Here is a 14074-nt window from a genome sequence, read left to right as displayed (position 1 = left end):
TCTGTTGGGAACGAAGCACAGGCACAAGGTATACATCAGCGGCATGGCCAACACAATATGCATACACTCTCAGAAAAAAAGGTACAATGAGGGTACAATTTTGTTCCTAGAGGAAACAAAATATAAAATTGTACCTTTAAAGGTCCCATATTGGTCCTTAGGGTACAATTTTGTACCCAAATGGGCTATAAAGGTACAAATGTCCAGATTTAGGTTTGAAAGGTACATTTTTGTACCTTTTATAGCACATTTGGATACAAAATTGTACCGTAAAGGACCAATTTGGCACCTTTAAAGGTACAATTATATATTTTGTTTCCCTATAGGAACAAAATTGCACCCTCAGCTCATGATAAGATCAAGACACTATATAACACTAATTTAAATGTATTAATACTAAACATTAATACTAAAATACATAATTTAAAAATATAATAAATGAATAAATTGATTGAATTAAATATTTTAATAATTACATTTTTTTCATGTATTTAAATTATATTTTTACTCAAAAATGTTAATAATTTAATTTATAATTGAATGTAATTTTAATAATTAAAAACGTAAATACTGGTCTTTGCTTACTGTTTAAGACCCTATAGTTTATGGGATGTAGAATAAGAACCATGCAGAGTGACAGCATCTTCATACAGGTGGTGATGTTGCTGTCTCTTTAAGAATTTGGCTTGTTGAGACGTTATAGTAGTGTTTGTAACTGAGGCGGTCGGTAGAGTATGCTGGCTGTTTACACAGAACTTCGCACGCTTTTCAAAGAAAAGTCTATTTTGGAGTCCACACTTTTCAGGTAAGAATGTATATTTTCAGTCTCATTTTTACATGTGAAGCCGTGTTCTGTTGATTTTGTCTGACTCTCGGGTCTCGGCTTTCCCCCGCTTTAAGTGCTCCGGGCTGGCCTGCAGGATGGAGTTTGCTAAGATGTCTGCAGCTTATTAAAGAAGTTAATACAATGTGATATCGAAGTCACCGAGGGACATAACGTTATAGACGGTGAGTACTATATGCTGTTAGTTTTCTGGGTGTAAAAGTTCCCTTTATCGCCTACGTTACGTATTCGCGCCTTATATCTTACGTTACGTTACTGCTTTTTTAATAAGTGTTGCCACGGCGGAATATAATCGCAACCCAAATAGCAAAATACACTCGGGCCAGTTGCGGCGGCAGAAGCAAGCCGACGCTGCCGTATCCGTGCACCGGAATCGGGCCGTGAGTAACGTGCGGTGTGGCCCGGAGCTCGCGCGACTAAAGTCTTCATATAACGTTACCATAATATAAAACCTTTTGTTATTAATACTGGAAATTTGTAATTATCGATAATGTTTTATATTTTGAGGCCATTTTCTAGCCACGGTTGACCGCTGAAATGTAATTTTAGACGGTTATATAAGTTACACCGCCATTTTGTGAAGAAAAATCACAATTTTGTCACCGGCAAAGCGACTAATTATGTAAACGTGGCTAGTTACAAACGTGGCGTGTGTATGCTTGTACATATCTTCGTTTCAGTGTCTAAGTTACATTAATGTTGAGGAGTGTCCACAAACTCTCATGTCCAGAATTGTTGGTGCTTTACTATCGCTTAACGTTATACTTATGTTAATGTAGAATTATTAACATACCATGTTGTATAAATCGACGTTTTAAGTTATACTTTGTTCTTTAATGTAATAATTTGTCTCATCTGTTCTGAAACCTTGAGCTATTTTACCTATTTTATTAATATCTCAAAATAAGTAAATAGTTATTGCTTTATCTTATTGCTTTCCAGAAGTATTTGAAGTTTCCAATTGTCTTTCAGGACAAGATTGAACAACAGAATGCAGCCTAACAGCATCAGACCAATGAAGGCATGTCATATGAAAGCATGGCTCAGTTACAAGATGTAAGTATGTCTCATTATCTATACCATGGTTTTAATGGCTTACATACTATTTTAAATTTGTAGGTTTTTACTTACAAACAACAATAAATGTACACCCACATGTTTAAAATTATTTTCTAGGTTTTCATCGAAAGATGAGAGATCAACTGAAGAATGCTATGTACCTGACTCTAAGGTACTCTTTCTAAACTTTCCCCACTTGATTAATATTATTAAAAGCTAGCTTTGAATGGATTCATTCATATTTGTTTGTATGCCACATCTTATGTTCCAGGAATTGATTTTACAGCAGCACTTCTCATGTTGCCAGCCTTGTTAAGCGAGACACTTCAACATTTCGCTGTGCTCCGGTGCGTATGTTGTTTTCTGTTTAGTATATGCTGTGATAGATGCATTTTATAATGCTTGATATTCTTTATATTAGGATGACGCAGTGGGTAGTGCTGTCACCTTACAGCAAGAAGGTCGCTGGTTCGAGCCTCGGCTGGGTCAGTTGGCGTTTGTGTGAGGAGTTTGCATATTCTTCCAGTGTTCGTGAGGGTTTCCTCCAAGTGCTCCGGTTTCCCCACAAGTATAAAGACATGCGCTATAGCTGAATTTGGTAAGCTTATTTGTCTGTAGTGTAATAAGTGTGAATAAGTGTGTCTGGATGTTTCGTAATACTGGGTTGCAGCTAGAAGGGCATTTGCTGCATAAAACATATGCTGGATAAGTTGGTGGTTCATTCCTCTGTGGCAACCCCAGATAAATAAAGGGACTAAGCCGAAAAGAAATTGAATGAATGAATGAATGAAATTTATATTAGTCTTTTAATCTGTGATACTTTTTTTTTTTTATCAGTGAATATGAATTATTTTACTTTCTATGCATGTTGATTTTCTCTTCATCAGTGATAGAGTGACTGATATTAATGTAATTATTGCTTTGTCGCTTACAGTAAACCATCTTCACCACATCCACCAGTTCAAGTACAGGAGGAGGCCACCGACTGGACAACTGTGTTAACAAGACGAGGCACGGCAGTCTTCAGAGTTGATGGGATTGCGATTGGCCGGGCTAATGGTGTGGACGTATATACATTTTTGACATATCCATCTTATTAGAAGAACACCTTGATGTTTCTGCAGTGGAATGTTTTGAATGGACGGTGGACGGTGACAAGCCTAGATCTGCTCTAGTTACCAGAGTGATCAACCTTGTTTTTTGTTTCTCTACATGCTCTTGGGATAATCACAATCATCAGGTTAATCCAGCACACTGCTATCATTCATGCATAAAGCAAATTTTTAAATAACTTGTGGTCCTAATGACTATCAAAGAACATTTTCCAGATATGAGTGCTTTACATGTCATGTTTACCAAAAGCATAAACACATATTGTGTTACAACAAATTACAACTCCACTTGAGGAGTAATCTACTGATGTTGAGGAAGAGGCTACTGATGTATTTGGTTTTCTGCACTGTTGAAGCAATTTATAGAGAAACATTGCCTTCATTCTGAAATTCAGAGAAAATGTTGATGACAAATTATTTATTATGACCGAGTATTCTGACTAAAGACAAATACTTTGGACTTTATAAAGTGCAGTACTTGATGTAGCCTGTGTAATGTGTTTATAAATCTTAAACAGTATTCTTGTGGTCTTTGTATTAAGTGTAGATTTAGTTTTTATTCTTATCTAAATTGTTCTTTTTACTGTTTACATGTCTGCTTTATACTTGCTGTGTAATTTTATTTCTTAACACATTCAGTTGTGAGTTGTAATGAAATATTTCTACATTAATAAATAAAAATGGACATCTGTGAACCAAAATATTTTATTTATTTATTTGTGCATGCAGTCACCAAAAGATCAAAATGCCTGGGGGTCAGTACCCTGAAAATACTGCATAATATAAAAAGGTACATTTTTGTACCTTCAGTGTCTAGGGTACAAAATTGTCCCTTGAAGGGTACAAATGTAGAAGGTACAATTTTGTACCTTTAAATAGAGGTACAAATTTGTACCCTTAAGGGTACCACCCCAGTGACGGGCCATTTGTACCCTAAAAGGTACAATTTTGTACCTTTTTTTCTGAGAGTGTATGGAGCACAATGCTCATGTGGGCACAAAAGTTTTCGTAGCTTGATAATATTCTGATTGAACCACTGAAGGCATATGGTCTGTTTTGGGGCCATTTTTCTGGACTTTGAGCAATTTGGGACCGTTCTTGTCTATACTGTTTAAAAATGCAGGGTTCCACTCAACTCATTAATGTTGCAGCAACACAAATCCATGAACTAATTCACTAATGAAGTTAACTTCACAAATTTAAGAGGATTAAACTTAAGTTGTCCCAGAAAAATCTCAAGAATTGTGTTGTTCTACTTATTTTAAATAAGTACTTTTGAACATGCAGGAATTTTTGTTTTGTTTTGTTTGAGTGTACAGTGGACGAGGGAGCTCTCAGATTTCACCTAAAAAAATGATTTGTGTTCTGATTATGAATGAAGGGCTCAGGGTCTCAAACTCTAATGTGGCGAACATTACATCCAATCCAGCTGCTTCTGCTGTTTAGGTTACCAATACCATCACTTCACGTTATTGATCCGTAACAAAAGGAGTTTTTGTCTATATCAATAGTTTCAGAAGCGCCCAAATGCATTGATTGTGGTCAGTTTGGGAAGCAGCTGCTCATTTGCATTTGAACAGATGAGGTGGACACTAGGGGAAACAAAGTGGCGCAGTGGGTAGCGCTGTTGCATCACAGCAAGAAAGTCGCTGGTTCGAGCCTCGGCTGGGTCAGTTGGCATTTCTGTGTGGAGTTTGCATGTTCTTTTGGGTTTCTTTCAGGTGCTCTGGTTTCCCCCACAAATCCAAAGACATAGGTGAATTTGGTAAGCTAAAATTGTCTGTAGTGTATAGGAGTGTATGGGTGTTTACCAGTGATGGGTTGCAGCTGGAAGGGCATTCGCTGTGTAAAACATATGCTGGATAAGTTGGCGGTTAATTCTGTTGTGGCGACCCTAGATTAATTAAAGAATTAAGCTGAAAAGGAAATGAATGAATGAATAAATGAATGAAAGATGCACACTGACAGCTGGAAAAAAAAATGGCTGTTGAATTGAGGTGCTTTGAGCTGTAATGTCATAGAATATTCAGAGCTTTTTAAAATGTCTCATACTTTTTAATGTTTGTTGAAGATTGCTGTTCAGTCATGAGACGGGAGCTCTTTTTTTTAAACAAACTGTGCACAAAGTCTAAAGCGTATGGCGCAAAAAGCACTGAGGGCGTGTCTGAATTCACAATTTAAAAGATGGAAAAATACACTATGCGCCCTGGTGCATGGTCAAACAGATTTGGGCTTATTCTCTTAAGTTATGGGTGTGTTTTAGGTATAACATGCATTAAAGAAATCAGAGTCCCATCTCCCATTCCCTTTAAGAGTCAATTGCGTTGACTCTTAAAGGGAATGTAAGACTTCTATTTACTTGGCAGACTTTCATAAGACATGCATTAGCCTACATATTTCATTTCAATTGTTGAGCGCTAATATTTGTATTTCTAAATTCGGTTATAATTTCCAGCAAACAAACACACATCCTTTTATTATGCCTCACTCCAAACAGGTCGACAAATCTGAACTTGTTTTTATTAACACAAATATAAATATGCATATTAAATAATACTAATAATAATAACATTATACAAATGCAAATTGTCATGAACGAACTGAATAAACTAATTTCTAGAGTTTTATTTTATTTTTTTTATCCCTCCCTCTTCTTTGTACTATTTGGTCGTGGCCTAATGATGCACATTTTCTCTTGTAGTTCACCTGTTTAGCTGAACACACAGTCATCAAAAAGGAAAAACATGCAGGGTGTTTTGCTGCACCTTAGTGTCGGAAAAGTGTCAGTACATTCTTTACTTTTTTCCAAGTTGTTACAGCTGTGCATCTGTTGAAGGGCGCCATCATGAGGATTTCTGTATAAGAGCAGACCTCTGTATTTACAGTTTTGTAGTGTGCCTTTTATTATGAATCTCCTGACTGAAAGAGAAACACTGAAGCAGTATGTTGATGAAGCCAAATGGTTAAATTATTGCAAAAGATTCTTAGAACACTGTACGCTTTATCAGAAAGTGACAAGTGTGTGGCGCAACAGTCATACTCCCTACAAAGGAATGAGTTCCAAGCACTCCCTTTATTTTGTGTTAAGCCCCTGGGTGTTGTGCAAAAAACTATCTCTGGAATTTGTGGAATTTTGTGAGTCGCTTGTAAACTGATGATCATTGTCATTTGTCTCAGATTCTACTCAACCCAAAATCTAGGCCTTCTGCTCACTACAAGTGTGCGTTCAGACTTGGCAGGTTTGCATGAAAACAAATACGATTTCTCTGTTGTGTGGATCACTTGACTAAATGTAAATAATGCCAGCCAGTGTGCACCAAACTGCAGAAGGCTATACAGAAAAACAAACTTTGGTGATTTTATTTTTGTTTTTTTGACAAAAAACATGAACACACAACAAGGACTAAACCAGAGATAGGGCCTGCGGGCCAAAGTTGGCCTATGGTAACCTTTGATTTGGCCCGCCATCCAATCTGAGAGGGAAAATTATGGGGATGGTTTAGAGATTGTCATTTTTAAATGTAATTCACCCTTTTATTTGTTTGCTATATTGTTAAGCTACAAAAAAATAAATGAGATTAAATAATTAAATTCAAGTGGTGTCATTTAATCAAATTTAATTTCAAATGTACACCGTCACCCGACAGATAGAGGCAAGGCAGATTCTGCTTGTGTATTCAGCGTTGATCTCCATTGTGTTATAATGTAAATTTTTATGATTTTATTGCAAGAAGGTATAATTCTAAAAAAGTTAAACTGCATTAGTTAATATAATTCAAAGTAATTTTTTTTCTATTTATTTTTAAATATTACAAAATTAATTAGGAAAATACCCATGGCAGCTTTAATGTAAAATAGTTTGGTATATTTATCTTCGGCCCATGGCTATCAGTGATATTTGTTTTTTGGCTCGTCATACGAAAAGGTTTGGGCATCACTGGACTAAACAAACTAAAACCAGGGCTTGATGTTGCAAGATGTGACATAAAAAAAAAACTGAATATGCAGCATAGCTGTTTTCTCTTCATGGTTTTAATGTTATAGATTACACTTCCATATAGGCGCCAGAAATACATCTCTTTGCAGCAAATCTATCTAAGTGAGTTTGATGGGGGATTTAGTTTTGACCCCTTTTTCTTTTAAAGGACAACATTTTCTTTTCTGGTCTAAATTGAAAGAACCAAGAGAACTGAACCACAACAGCACACCCTTTTCCTTTTGACTTGAACTTTTGACTTCTCAGTACAGTATGTCAACATAAATCAATTTCCCGTATGAATAGGAAAACTCCTGTCAATATGAAACCCAATATGATTTGATTGGACTTATACTGTAAAAGTTAATAACAGACATAATGAATCACATTTATTGTTCCTTTGCAATACAGTTAGACAGATTTGGAGTTTTCCATGCATTTCTTATTTTCAAATTGGTGACTCGGATCCAGGGGTGGATTTAGTGCCCCAAGTCTAGATGTTTATTGGGCCACTTACCTTGGTTATTGATTAAATCCGCCCCTGCTCTGACCATTAGGAAACCACTTGTATGGGCTGTTTTTTAATTACTGTGACAAGACATGGATGTCAAGAGTTTTTTTGCCAGCAAAACTTGGCTAAAATGTGGCTGTAATAGACCACACCTTTGGCTGGCTGAAATTGCATTGGAATGATGGGGTAACCATAGCAACAATGAATTGTAAGGCTGGACAAATAAAATAAAACTATCACTTAAATGATATTTAGAAACCATGTCTTGTTCTTTTAAGGTGGGCTAGTATTTGTATCCTATAGCTCAATATAGCATGGCTACAATGATGGCTACAGAGCGCTTCCCTTGAAAACTATGGTAAACATCTTAAGGTCAGTAATGCTTTGTATGTAGAGCATCTCTAATGTGGAATGTCTATAAGTATTGTATCTCTGGCGAACGCTCTCAATCAATAGCCCAGAACAAAGCTCGCGCATCATATAGGCGTCTCTGTTGACTGATGAACAAAACAAACGAGATTGCGTCCTGAATAAATCCTATGGAAATGCCTTTAAAGGTCGATTCCTTGCCTGCCTCCACATGGGTCAGAGGTCTGCCGTGTAGCGATGATAAACCGGGAAAGGCGGAGTCTCGCTCCTCTACACGGGCGCGCGTTCGAACATCACTAAATAATTATACGTGTGGTGTCATGACCACAACTATGATTACAGTCAGCTCACGGTTTACAGAATAGATCTTTTAAAACTCATACAAGAAGATTTTTTCCATTTCATTCTATAGAAATTTGCAGAAAGTGTCGTCAAAAGATTGCCCGAGGGATTTTTTGTCTGGATCAACAAGCTGGTAAGACTTTTCATGCGCTTTGCATTTGTCCTAAAGTTAAATGAGTGATTACTTGGCGCAAGATTTATTTTTTTATTTTTTGCAAAACTACCACATGGCTCTTTTTAAATGGTTTCTGTTTGTGAGATCTGTTCTAATCGATCTGAACAAATTCAGGTGATTAATAAATTCAGCTGCTTGTATTCCTGCAGCTTTAAATGTTTGTTTAATTGGTTGATTCCCATTTCTTTGTTGAGCATTCACAAGAATTTTGATTATATCGACAGCAGGAGCACGTGACATGTAGGAGATATCACATTACGGCTCCTTGAGCGTTGTTTTGCAGAGCCAGTTTCACGTTTTTAATCGCGTTCTCGTTAGGAGGGTTACTGGAGTACAGGATTAGTTGTGTTAAATGAAAAAAAAAAGCTTTTCTGCAACCATCATGCGATTCAGCGAAAACCCACGAAAGTGGGTTATTTTGGGGGAGGGGGTTTTCTGTGTCTTGGTGCCACAATTGTAGAGCATATGGGCTCCTCCTCCTCAATATTTATCATGTGTGGTAATGCATAAGTCACACATCTGTGCACTAGTTTGCTCTTGTACTGGGGTCTCTCTGTGCACACTGGATTGGGTTTAATCTAAATTGTACTTCACTCGAATCAGTCATTTGCTGCTGTGATTTTTGAGTTTGTTTTCTGGTATGTGTTTGGAGTTACAGCTAAAATGCTCACTTACGTAAGCCACTTACCAAATATCAGTTGGAAATGCCACACCCCACAGCCATGTCCCAGGGGCTCCTTATCCCACCGTTTTGAGGTGGACCTCCAAAAATAGAGCCGTTTCGCCATTCTTAGCACCCGTAGACAGAAACATGCTGAGGTACTGAAAGAGATCCTTTTTGTGCAGCTCATCTGTACCTCATGGTGCAATTTAAAAGCGTTCACACATTTTGCAAGTTTGATTTGATTCAAATGACCTGAAATATGAAGGCACCACTGAATAAAGATGTCTAAAAGAACCAAAAACAGGAAGTGAGGTCACAAAATGCGACCATAAAAAGACAATGCACAAACATACCAGTTTTTTCCCACCTCATGTTTACAATGTTAATCATTACAGGCTTTATACATGCTTCTCATTGAAAGAGAATTTTAATTTGTGTTAGAGGAAATCCTGATGAAACTAATAACTGTTGAAATGATAAGAATATAATCGTGTTAATGCACTCAATACAAACCTATAGTTAAGTGCTCAGCATTGATTAGCAAAACACAATTTAAAACCTTTTGTGTGTGTTTCTCTTAAGCTTCCAAGTTAAGATACCCACCCTAAACCATCTTTCTAAGTTCCGATGGATTGAACAGTACAACTGGAAACACATTATATCCAAAAGCAAAGGCATCAACAAATGCCAGAACCAGTGCTTCAATTCATAGTTGAAAAGAAACTTCATTTTCGAGTATTATGAGGGAAGTGAGACTTCTTTAGTCAGGATTATAACGCTTCCCACAAGAACTCAAGTATGTGTGTAAAATGTAGCATAGACTCAAGACAGCCCAGTGTCTCTCACTTGCTTGTTTTGTTTTCAGACAAGATGGAACTTTGTGTTGCTGCAGCGCTTTTGTCCTTCTTCACTCCAGCTTTGGGTGAGTGCTATTGCTTTTGTTCTCGATTTGCTCTACTGGTTTCTTTGAATTGCCTTAAAGAAACATTTTCTATGCTGCTTCGAGAAATATAATGTTTTTATGTCAAGTCGAAATCCTCCTAATAGTTTTGTTAAATAATGTCTGTAGACAATAACATATAAAACAGACTGTCCACACTGACTCTTCTTTAGAGTAATTAAATGTGTGCATGTACTGTATGCAGGATCAGCTTTTGGCAGGGTAATGCCAGGTAAGTGTGTAGAAAGTTAGAGTTTTTGTGATGTGAGTGATAAAAAAAGCTGAATTTCAAGTTTTCTGTGTTACTGTCTGATGTTGATTTGCATAGTGTTTGTTTTCATTAATAGAACTTGTCTGTTTATGTTTAATAACTTGACTAGACCATGTTTTTTTCTGTTACTGGAGCCGTTTGTGCAGTTTTGGCATTTTGTGTTTATGGCATCCTTTGTTAAACGGTCACACCGTGTCTTGTTTCTGCCAGTGATTACACCTTTCCCTGAAGGGTTTTTCTGAAAAGCTCATGAAGTAACCGTACTCTCACACCACGAGGCTTGAGAGTTTTACATGTGTGCCAGCGCAGCTCATGTTGTATCTACACTTCGGTACATGCAGTTCTGCTACACTGTCTGTAGCAAGTTTTGACAGAAAGAGACTTTAGGATTGATCGACCTGATAATAATTTAGCAACTATTGGAGTGTTTGTTTTGCAATAAGATTTGTCCACTTTTAAAAAAATGCAGCACTAAAAATCCAACTTTCCTTTGGATTTTTGCAAGAACTACTGCATTCTCAGACTCCAAGCCTGTGTTGTTGCCAAGACAAACATTTAAATGCACAATTTAAGCACAGGACTTGGACTGACCAGTGTGAACTTGTGTAAATCCAGCACACATAACATGCAGCAATAAATATTGTTTTTTTGCTCACCGGAATGTGAAAGTGTTTGCATTAGTGCTTTGTCCATTGTTTTTTTGAAAGGAACAGAGAGAGAGAGAGAGAGGGAGTGAGAGATCATTACGGATAACCAAAGTCTTACAGTCAGACCATTCATAATGTTTAATTGGAGATTTGGAGCGATGCCTTCAACATTCTTGTTTACAGAGAGCAGCTCCTCTGAAAAGACTCTTTAAAAACATCTAGGTCTGTTGTCTTTACACTAAGAAATATGTGACAAAAAGGGTAAATGTCTTATATTAAATATAAAAAACAGAGGAGTTCTTAAAATAGATTTCTTATACATCTTATTTCTTATATGCACCTTATGTAAAGCTGCTTTAAGGCAATAATTATTGTAAAAGCACCATACAAATACATTGAATATAATAAGTTGAAAAATAGTATATACAGTTGAAGTCAGAATTATTAGCCCCCCTTTGAAACTTTTTTTCTTCCTTATATTTCCCAAATTATGTTTTATAGAGCAAGGAAATTTTCACAGTATGTCTGATAATATTTTATCTTCTGGAGAAAGTCTTATTTTTTATTTTGGCTAGAATAAAAGCAGCTTAAAAAAAAAAAACATTTTAAGGTTAACATTATTATCCCCTTTAGTTTATATGTATTTGTTTAAAGGGTCAGTGCACATTAATAAACATTACTGTAAAATGTGCCAGATTTAGCCAAGAAAGGCTATTTTTCATTTGCAGACCCCTAACAGAATGTAAAAAAGTCGCATCTAAAATAGAAGCACAGCATAATAACATAGACTACGCTACCATATATAAAATAAAATAAAAAAGCAAAAAACAAAAACAGATTGATAAGAGCAGAAGGGGACAAAAAAGTCAAAGACAAAAGTACAAAAAATTTTATTTATTTTTATTTTATTATTATATATTTTTTTTCAATTTTTAACCAGAAACTGAAAAAAAACAAAGAGTAAGTGATCTCCTAATTGTTGGTGGAATGGATTTCCATTCCCTAGCAACTTTCACTGAAAATACAGTCTGATTGAATTTACCTTTTTTTAGAGGAATAATACAATCCCCTCTTTCACCACCTCTAGTAGTTCGGTGAGCATTCGTTCCAACTTTCACAAACTGATTTAGTGGTGAAGTCCAGTTATGTAAGGTCTCAAACATTAAACAAATATGTACATATTTAATTAAATTTCCCCAACTAAGCAGGTTGTATTTCTTTAATATTGAACAATAGTGAAATTGAACTGATTGTTTTATCATGGGCTATCTTTAAGCTATATATTTTTTTCGATAGTCTACAGAACAAAACATCGATATACAATAAATTGCCTAATTACCTTAACCTGCCTTGTTAACCTAATTAGCCTAGTTAAGCCTTTAGATGTCACTAAGCTGTATAGAAGTGTCTTGAAAAATATCTAACAAAATGTTATTCACTGTCATCATGGCAAAGATAAAATAAATCAGTTATTAGAAATTAGTTAATAAAACTATTATGTTTAGAAATTTGTTGAGGAAAATCTTCTCTCCATTAAACAGAAATTGGGGGAAAAGTACTCGCATGAAACTGCTACTGTGTGAGAATTATTTGTTCCTTCCTTGCTTGTGCACATGCTTTTTTAAAGAGTTTGCTCTCATTTTAGAGTGTTTTAATGGCTGTATTTGTGTCTGTCCAAACACTCACTCTTTAAGCATAGTTTGTGCACCCATAGTCACTTTTAACATCATAGTGCACTGAACATTTAGCTGATTGTTTACATAGTTGATGTAGTATTACAAACACAAGGTTGGATTTTTAATTTAATGAAATTGCACTTTTCATAGATTTTATGAAAAGGCTTAGAAAAGAATCTGAATTTTGATTTTGTATATAAATTTAACATTTTTGCCTTTTTTCTCTCCAATTTAGCCTCCAAAATGGATGAGATTCATGGTAAGTATCTAAGCGTGCAACCAGTTTTGCATTAACTGAATGTCTTATTGGCTTATTAACATTTTAGCCATTCTATCGGAGGTTTAAATACTGTGTAAATAAGCTTTTAGTTTACAGCGGTTGTGAAAAACTGTTTATGGAGTCACAAGTCAGAAAGCTTTTATCCTCTTATGCTACATTCCATGCAGTCTCAGTTGGTGTATAGGATTTGAGAAATGGCTTGTGGATATACTGTAGAATATTACATGGATTTCTCTTTATGTTTCGGGACTCGAGTGTTGTCATTATCATATTAAATTCTCTTACCGTTTTGTATTGCTATCAGTATCTAAATTCCTTTTCAGCTTTGCTAAGCTCTGACTCTAGACATTTCATTTTTTTTCTCCCACCAGAGTCAGACAAGCCATTTCATTATGGTGAGTATAGATGGACCATAGCTGCTACACATACTTATATGGATTAAGGAAATCTCTTGGTTGACTTCATAAAGCTGAAATGGGGGGGTGGGGGGGTGGGGTATGTAGAATATGTAGAATACAGCCGTTATTACGCATAGTGGCATTTGTTTTTCAATGTATTGTGAGCAGTGAGTCATTGTATTATGGGTGTTCAGCTGCGTTTTGATGTTTCCCATAGTGTGTTGTATTAAAAAGGGCTTTGGAGGCCAAAGTGCGTCACCCTGCTCAGGAAACATCTGGGAAGATTTGCGTTTCCCCTTCTGTTTTTCCAAAATAGATGGAAAACATTCCCCCAGGACTGAGATAGACTTTTGTAAAGCATGTCAGTAAGAATTTAATATCTACAGTAGAGTTTCCCAAATGTAGTTTATTTGATCAGTTTATTGTCTCTACTTGATCTGTCCTGTTTACAATTAGAAGTATGGTGCAAAGAAAGAAATCTTGAACGCTGTCAGCTGTTTTTCTGCTGTGCTCAGTAGATTGTTTGCACATATTTTGTTTGCTTTAACACTTATTAACAAGCACAAACAGGATTTGCATTTTTGTGTCATTATTTTTATTATTTATTTATTTATATTAAATCTGTCATAAAAGCTTTCAATTATTAACATGTCTTTTATATTATCTAGTATTACAAAATACTATAAATTAGTGCCCAATAATGTTTATTATATTAGATGTTATAGGAAAAACATGGACAAATACAGTTACTTGGAAAATACAGACCCTTAAAATTGAATTAGCTGTTCGACAGATATATGAAATGTTGAA

The 14074-nt window shown here is 35.8% G+C and overlaps 2 protein-coding genes and 1 long non-coding RNA gene across 20 annotated transcripts in view; 2 read left to right on the top strand and 1 right to left on the bottom strand.

Moving 5' to 3' along the window:
* Positions 1 to 9356, bottom strand: part of si:dkey-56f14.7 — a 51198-nt gene extending 41842 nt beyond the window's left edge. For both annotated transcript variants that reach the window (XM_087287059.1, XM_087287061.1), the window contains exon 1: positions 9077 to 9356. The gene's annotated coding sequence lies outside the window, so the exon portion shown is untranslated. The remainder of the gene's footprint in view (positions 1 to 9076) is intronic.
* The window catches only part of fxyd6l (FXYD domain containing ion transport regulator 6 like), a 45534-nt gene that overhangs the window by 25686 nt on the left and 5774 nt on the right, over positions 1 to 14074 (top strand). For 2 of the 16 annotated variants that reach the window (XM_087286090.1, XM_087286089.1), the window contains exons 2-5: positions 9918 to 9974; positions 10198 to 10224; positions 12822 to 12845; positions 13238 to 13261. In XM_087286090.1, coding sequence (XP_087142216.1) covers positions 9918 to 9974; positions 10198 to 10224; positions 12822 to 12845; positions 13238 to 13261 — 132 coding nt within the window. 16 annotated transcript variants of the gene reach the window in all.
* Positions 727 to 3716, top strand: LOC147840283 (uncharacterized). Of its 2 annotated transcripts, none has more exons than XR_015511423.1 (7): positions 727 to 805; positions 921 to 1008; positions 1817 to 1900; positions 2021 to 2075; positions 2175 to 2250; positions 2325 to 2501; positions 2838 to 3716. It is a non-coding gene; the product is annotated as an uncharacterized LOC147840283 (long non-coding RNA). The 2 variants fall into 2 exon arrangements; XR_015511422.1 differs by having other exon boundaries at positions 901 to 1008.

Source organism: Danio rerio, chromosome 16 (genome assembly GCF_052040795.2).
Source record: "Danio rerio strain M-AB ecotype USA chromosome 16, GRCz13ab, whole genome shotgun sequence".
Taxonomy (NCBI): Eukaryota; Metazoa; Chordata; class Actinopteri; order Cypriniformes; family Danionidae; genus Danio; species Danio rerio.
This window is presented reverse-complemented; position numbering and strand designations above follow the sequence as displayed.